This window comes from Rhinopithecus bieti, unplaced genomic scaffold (assembly GCF_001698545.2).
Source record: "Rhinopithecus bieti isolate Rb0 unplaced genomic scaffold, ASM169854v2 scaffold_15296, whole genome shotgun sequence".
NCBI lineage: Eukaryota > Metazoa > Chordata > Mammalia > Primates > Cercopithecidae > Rhinopithecus > Rhinopithecus bieti.
In genome coordinates, this window is record NW_016809075.1 from 3678372 (window position 1) to 3686175 (window position 7804).

At 40.5% G+C, this 7804-nt stretch overlaps 1 protein-coding gene and 1 long non-coding RNA gene across 2 annotated transcripts in view; one reads left to right on the top strand and one right to left on the bottom strand.

The window, feature by feature from the left end:
- The first annotated feature begins 5 nt into the window (after positions 1-5).
- Positions 6-2978, top strand: ZNF709 (zinc finger protein 709). The gene has a single exon (XM_017888401.1). The coding sequence runs from the start codon at positions 6-8 to the stop codon at positions 1545-1547; it is 1542 nt and encodes a 513-aa protein (XP_017743890.1). The 3' UTR covers positions 1548-2978.
- Positions 2979-5454: 2476 nt separating this feature from the next.
- Positions 5455-7804, bottom strand: part of LOC108539649 (uncharacterized) — a 9128-nt gene continuing 6778 nt past the window's right edge. Inside the window, exon 3 of the long non-coding RNA XR_001888447.1 lies at positions 5455-5880. This is a non-coding gene — a long non-coding RNA (uncharacterized LOC108539649). The remainder of the gene's footprint in view (positions 5881-7804) is intronic.

Here is a 7804-nt window from a genome sequence, read left to right on the forward strand (position 1 = left end):
TTCGAATGCATGAAAGGACTCACACTGGAGAGAAACCCTATGAATGTAAACAGTGTGGTAAAGCCTTCAGTTGTTCCAGTTCCTTTCGAATGCATGAAAGGACTCACACTGGAGAGAAACCCTACGAATGTAAACAGTGTGGTAAGGCATTTAGTTGTTCCAGTTCCATTCGAATACATGAAAGGACTCACACTGGAGAGAAACCTTATGAGTGTAAACAATGTGGTAAGGCCTTCAGTTGTTCTAGTTCTGTTCGAATGCATGAAAGGACTCACACTGGAGAGAAACCCTATGAATGTAAACAGTGTGGTAAAGCCTTCAGTTGTTCCAGTTCCTTTCGAATGCATGAAAGAACTCACACTGGAGAGAAACCCCATGAATGTAAACAGTGTGGTAAAGCCTTCAGTTGTTCCAGTTCTGTTCGAATACATGAAAGGACTCACACTGGAGAGAAACCCTATGAATGTAAACAGTGTGGTAAAGCCTTCAGTTGTTCCAGTTCCTTTCGAATGCATGAAAGAACTCACACTGGAGAGAAACCCCATGAATGTAAACAGTGTGGTAAAGCCTTCAGTTGTTCCAGTTCTGTTCGAATACATGAAAGGACTCACACTGGAGAGAAACCCTATGAATGTAAACAGTGTGGAAAAGCCTTCAGTTGTTCCAGTTCCTTTCGAATGCATGAAAGAATTCACACTGGAGAGAAACCCTATGAATGTAAACAGTGTGGTAAAGCCTTTAGTTTTTCTAGTTCCTTTCGGATGCATGAAAGGACTCACACTGGAGAGAAACCCTATGAATGTAAACAGTGTGGTAAAGCCTTCAGTTGTTCCAGTTCCTTTCGAATGCATGAAAGAACTCACACTGGAGAGAAACCCCATGAATGTAAACAGTGTGGTAAAGCCTTCAGTTGTTCCAGTTCTGTTCGAATACATGAAAGGACTCACACTGGAGAGAAACCCTATGAATGTAAACAGTGTGGAAAAGCCTTCAGTTGTTCCAGTTCCTTTCGAATGCATGAAAGAATTCACACTGGAGAGAAACCCTATGAATGTAAACAGTGTGGTAAAGCCTTTAGTTTTTCTAGTTCCTTTCGGATGCATGAAAGGACTCACACTGGAGAGAAACCCTATGAATGTAAACAGTGTGGTAAAGCCTTCAGTTGTTCCAGTTCCTTTCGAATGCATGAAAGGACTCACACTGGAGAGAAACCCTACGAATGTAAACAGTGTGGTAAGGCATTTAGTTGTTCCAGTTCCATTCGAATACATGAAAGGACTCACACTGGAGAGAAACCTTATGAGTGTAAACAATGTGGTAAGGCCTTCAGTTGTTCTAGTTCTGTTCGAATGCATGAAAGGACTCACACTGGAGAGAAACCCTATGAATGTAAACAATGTGATAAAGCCTTCAGTTGCTCACGTTCCTTTCGAATCCATGAACGAACTCACACTGGAGAGAAACCCTATGCGTGTCAACAATGTGGTAAAGCCTTCAAGTGTTCGCGTTCCTTTCGAATACATGAAAGAGTTCATAGCGGAGAGTAACCCTATATATGTAAGCAATATGGCAAAGTTTTCAGTTGTCCTATTCCATTTTTTTTCTTTTTTTTTGAGATGAAGTCTCACTCTGTCACCCCGGCTGGAGTACAGTAGTGCAATCTCAGCTCACTGCAACCTCTGTCTCCTGGGTTCAAGTGATTCTCCTGCCTCAGCTTCCTGAGTAGCTGGGACTACAGGTGTGAACCACCATGCCCACCTAATTTTTGTGTTTTTAGTAGAGATGGGGTTTCACCACGTTAGCCAGGCTGGTCTCAAACTCCTGACCTCCGACGATCTGCCTGCCTTGGCCTCCCAAAGTGTTGGATTACAGGTGTGAGCCACCACATCCGGCCCCCATTTCCTTTTGAAGACATGAAATTATTCATATTTCAGAGAAACCCTATGACTATAAGACATGGGGATACCTTCAATTCTTACATGTGAATATGAGGAAGCATTCATACTGGACAGGAAGCCCTGCGAATGTAGGCAATGTGGGAAAACCGTCAATGGTCATGTGACCTTTTAAGGACCATGAGAAGGCATATGAAGTGTAAAGAATTTTCATATGCCCTATAAATATAAATAATTAATAACTTTAAAAATGTAAAGAATGTGGAAAACTCTGTAATTGTAAAGAATGTGGAAAAACCTTTATTTGTCTCAGTTTACTTGGAAGCCATGAACAAACTCACACTGGAAAGCGACTTCTTGAATATAGACATTGTGAGAAAGCCTTCAGTTGGCCCACATACTTATATGTGAGAATGCAGACTGGATAGAAATCCTATAAAAGTGAGAAATAACAATGTTTTCAATTTTAACAAATGCTCATGTGATACTCCCTTATGTGTGAAATTTCAATCTCGTTGAAACTCCCACTAGGGAGGTGTTGTATAAATGTAGATAATATGGGAAAGCCTGATGCAAATTAATTCATGTATATTGTTCTAGAAAATTCACAACATGACAGAAGTGTTATAAAATATATTGTCAGTTACTGATTCTTAAAGTGGATCTCTGAATTACGGATTTCTATTTCACAAAAGAACATTGAGATGAGATAATTCTGTAAGCTCTTATACAGTTGTACACAAGTTGAATTGATAGTATTTTTTCATTAAATCAGTTTCTGAAATTTTATCTTTCCATATTGAAGTCTGTTAGACTCATGAGTGAATTGAAGTGTATTTGTAATAAGCTAGTAGTTTTGATTTTAGGCAATTTTAGTTGTGCTGTAACGGACCATCAAAAAATGACAATTTGGTAATCTTTAGGATTTCCTACTGGCCTTATGTGGCAGGTACTAGATATCATTATATGTATTTCATCTTTCTTTCTGACCAAAAGAAGCTTTTTTAGAGGAAGACAGAATACCCTTTTTTCTATTTTTTATGCTAAAAAATAATCATAATAAATTTTTGAGTCTGCAAAGTTTATCATGCAGTATACTCTCTCATTGGAATTATTATTTTCATTTTCTGTTCTTTGCTATTTGGAATTCTTTCTGGCTGTGATTTGGATAATAGGCTTTGCATTAATAAGAGAGACCTGAGATAGAACCATATAACCTATAGCTGGAAATGGCTGTCCTGGATTGTGTTAACATGGGTGATGTTGTGACTTATGTTTTCTGTAATCTATCCTTTTATGGCTCCATGGTATAATTGACCAATAGCCTACTTGCAGGAGATATGGAAGGCAGAAGTAAAGAAAGCATTAGTCAGGTTTTATAGCCACCATATGTGGAGACAGATGGATGCATAGGAGCTTCAGGGACACCTGCTTCCACCACATTGTCCTGATTCTTTGCTCTGCCAGCTGAGAGTATTCTTAGAACCACCATTAACTGCTTGGCTGCCATATTTGCCTGCCTCCCTCCCTTCCATCCCTCCCTTCCTTCTTTCTTTCCCTTTCTTTTCTTTCTTTTTCTGAGATGGAGTCTTGCTCTGTTGCCCAGGCTGAAGTGCAGTGGCGTGATCTTGGCTCACTGCAACCTCTGCCTCCTGGGTTCAAGCAGTTGTCCTGCCCTAGCCTCCCAAGTAGCTGGGATTACAGGTGCCCGCCACCAAACCCAGCTAAATTTGTTTGTATTTTTAGTAGAGACAGGGTTTCATCATGTTGGCCAGGCTGGTCTCAAACTCCTGACTGCATGATCCGCCCACCTTGGCCTCCCAAAGTGCTAGGATTACAGGCATGAACCACTGTGCATGGCCCCAGCTGCCATATTTTCAGAGATGTAGTTTTCCACAGATTGTCTTCAAAAGTTCTACTCAAAGATGCACTGCAGTTTGGATTTTCCTAGAAACTCTAATATGTCCACCAGGCAACTATTTAGACTCTTAAGGTTGGGAATATTCTCTGATGCTCTGACTTACCTCATCTCTAGGTTGAATTTATCAAAGGTATTATTTATGTAATAAACACCATGTTTTGTTAACAATACAAGTGACTATGTGTTTCTGATTCCACCATGACAACTACAGTGATGCAGTCAAAAAGAACTACATGGGTGTTTGTCTCTCCACTGCATTGTGTATTGAATGCACTTACCCAGTCCTGCAGTGTAAGAATAAGCACCTTCCTAATATCAAGCAGATCGTTGGTGTTTCCTATTACAGTTGAATGTAATCTCTCAGTACATTTTCAGTTTTGTTTCATTATATGTGATTAAAAACTATGTGTATGTTTTTGTTGAACAGAAACTTCTGTAGATGATTCTTAGAAATATTTTATTAACTGTTTTCAAATAACTTGTATGCTATCACTTGTCTCGAATATTCTGCAAGGATATATTAAAATATTCCATTGCAATTATAGATTTTCAGATTAAGTTTTTAAGTTTATTGAGTTAATCCTCATATATTTTGAGTCAATATTATGTGCATACAAGATCAAGTATTTTCCTTAGGAATTTTTTATTTTTTATTGTTAATATAGTTATGATTTCGTCCCAGAAAGTCAATTTCTCATGCATTCATCATACCAAAAACTTAAATCATGGTTGTTTCTGTGCCTTTTTTTCAAAGATCACCAGGATCACACCTGTAGTCAAGAGAGGAGTGTTAAGAATTGTAGTAATAAGAATGATCATAAACCATAAATTACTCTGGGGAGTATCACTAAGAGGGTGCTCGGCTGGGCGCGGTGGCTCATGCCTGTAATCCAGCACTTTGGGAGGCCGAGGTGGGCAGATCACAAGGTGAGGAGTTCGAGACCAGCCTGGCCAACATGGTGAAACCCCGTCTCTATTAAAAAATATACAAAAATTAACCGGGCATGGTGGTGTGCGCCTGTAATCCCAGCTACTCAAGAAGCTGAGGCAGGAGAATTGCTTGAACCCCAGGAGGTGGAGGTAGTAGTGAGCCAAGATCACACCACTGTGCTCCAGCCTGGGCGACAGAGCAAGACTCCGTCTCAAAAAAAAAAAGGGGGTGCTCAAAAGACTTCTTTTGGATTTGGATTTTGTTAGGTGACTTGATTGCTAATCAACAAACTGAGACACTCCTGGGTGTGTTGCATGCTGTGAGGTGAACTTAATTGTGTCACTGGTAATCATAATTCTTATCTAGAGGCAGGAAGAATGAAGTGGAGCTAAACCTAATTCTTTTTTTTTTTTTTTTTTTTTTTTTGAGACGGAGTCTCGTTCTGTTGCCCAGGCTGGAGTGCAGTGGCGTGATCTCGGCTCACTGCAAGCTCCGCCTCCCGGGTTTACGCCATTCTCCTGCCTCAGCCTCCCGAGTAGCTGGGACTACAGGCGCCCGCCATCTCGCCCGGCGAGTTTTTTGTATTTTTTAGTAGAGACGGGGTTTCACCGTGTAGACCAGGATGGTCTCGATCTCCTGACCTCGTGATCCACCCGTCTCGGCCTCCCAAAGTGCTGGGATTACAGGCTTGAGCCACCGCGCCCGGCCACCTAATTCTTAAGAAACCACTCACTTGGATTAGTGATTAGAGGGCAATTTTGGTCATTTGAATGGCTTCAACTCTGTTCTCTTTCACCATTTTTAGAGACAAGGTTATTGTTTTTGTCTTGATCCATCATGGTTTCTGAGTAGCTTTGTCTGATGAAGGAAGTGTGACATTTTTCAACAGGATAAGACTTGGCCTAACCTGAGTGTGAGGTCAGATCCTAGTCCTGTGGAACTGTTCTTAACCTTTTTTATTATCTAAACATGGAAATATTTCTTATGGTGTATTGGACAATGTTTTCCACAAAATATCTCAGTTAAAATATGTAAGTTCACTTAGTCTTTAGCAAACTATATAATACCTTTTTTTCTCCTTTGTGCACTAGCAGAGTCCAATAAGTGTAGATAAGTTTTCAGAGACCACAAACCTAGCAAGATGGAAAGACAGAATCACTGTTCAAATCAAGCCATGTTGCTCCTGATGCTCATTTTTTTAACCTTTCTGATAGGCCTGGCACTGTAGTATCAAAGCATACACAATTCAGCACAATGATCAAGACATTCCATGCTATGGATATAGAAACGTGAAACAAGTTCTTGCCTTCCTGATGCTTATAGATTTGGGAAAAGAGAGATGGTTAATAAAAGGTAAGGGTTTGGTTTTTAGAAAGCAATTAAGATCTTTGAAGGAAATGAAATAACAACCAACCTGTGAGATCAATAGGGAAGCTATGGTTGTGTTGGATACCTTAGCTTTGGAAGGTGGGGACCACCATGAGTAAGAATGTTGTCATTGATCATTTATTTTCATTATCTAACATATCTTTTTTTTTTTTTTTTGAGACAGAGTCTAGCTCTGTCGCCAGGCTGGAGTACAGGGGCGCAATCTTGGCTCACTGCAACCTCTGCCTCCCGGGTTCAAGCCATTCTCCTGCCTCAGCCTCCCGAGTAGCTGGGATTACAGGCGCCCACCACTACGCCCAGCTAATTTTTTTTTTGTATTTTTAGTAGAGACGTGGTTTCACCATGTTGGCCAGGATGGTCTCGATCTCCCGACCTCATGATCCGCCCACCTCGGCTCCTAAAGTGCTGGGATTACAGGCGTGAGCCACTGCGCCCGGCCCTTTTTTTGTTTTCTTTTTTTTTTTTTGACACAGAGTCCCACTCTGTCACCAGGCTGGAGTGCAGTGGCACGATCTCAGCTCACTGCAAACCCCGCCTCCCAGGTTCAACTGATTTCCTGCCTCAGCCTCCTGAGTAGCTGGGGCTACAGGTGTGTGCCACCACACCCAGCTAATTTTTGTATGTTTAGTAGAGACAGGGTTTCACCATGTTGGCCAGGATAGTCTCAATCTCTTGACCTCGTGATCTGCCCACCTCAGCCTTCCAGAGTGCTGGGATTACAGGCATGAGCCACAGCACCCAGCCTATCTAACATCATATTAAAACACTGAGGAACTGCTCAGGTTTGATGTATACTGGTGAGCAATACAGTCCTACATCCCTGGGATGAACAGTAATGATTCCCCATAAACAAAGGTGTAGATATGGTTCATCTTTATTTTTATAATGGATAAAAGTTTTGAGACATGTAAAGTGTGATCATGAGTTTGGATGTGAGTATTTAGGATTTGAGATGTCCTATTGATTTGGGCCACAGGTATTGGTGCTGTTGACATTTCCGTTTAATGTCATTTGAAAGATTCTTAAGTTGCCTTGGATATGCGGCATGATCATTTTGCTGTTGTGCAGACAGAATCACCCAATATGTACCACCCAAAAGATCTATGGATGTTTAGAGGGTAATTTTCAAAAAATAATGGAGGTGAGCTGCAGACAGGGAATCATTTTGCATAATAGCCTAATTTAGTGGAAAGGAAGAATATCTGGTGTCATATAAGGAAAAATTTAATGCCTTCTTACAAGAGGAGTAGTTTGAATCTTTTTGTTTCAATGATGCGGAAAGCCCCCAAATCCCAATTTGGTATTCACGTTTGGGAAGAGTGGGGGGAAAGTCAAATATTTGTGTCTTATTAAATTTGAGCAAAGGAAATAAATCTTTGTCCATTTTTTTCAGTGATAACTTACGTTAGTACTTGGCACTGTGATTTCATAATTATGAGTATCTCATTTGATTGCCCAACCAATCAGTTCTCCCATGTTACAAATGAAGAAAGTTAAGTACAGAGCACAGGATTCTACCCAAACTCATGTAACTCAGAATCATGGAATCTCTGGATTTTGAAGTCCTAATGTGTGCCGCCACCTGTACTGGGCACTGCCCAAAAAAAAAAAAAAAAAAAAAAAAAAAAAAAAAAAAAAAAATTTATTGGGCCCCGGGGTTTTAAACAC

Excerpts from the sequence above, each read along its gene's own strand:
- ZNF709 (XM_017888401.1), top strand. The coding sequence starts at position 6 with ATGCATGAAAGGACTCACACTGGAGAGAAACCCTATGAATGTAAACAG.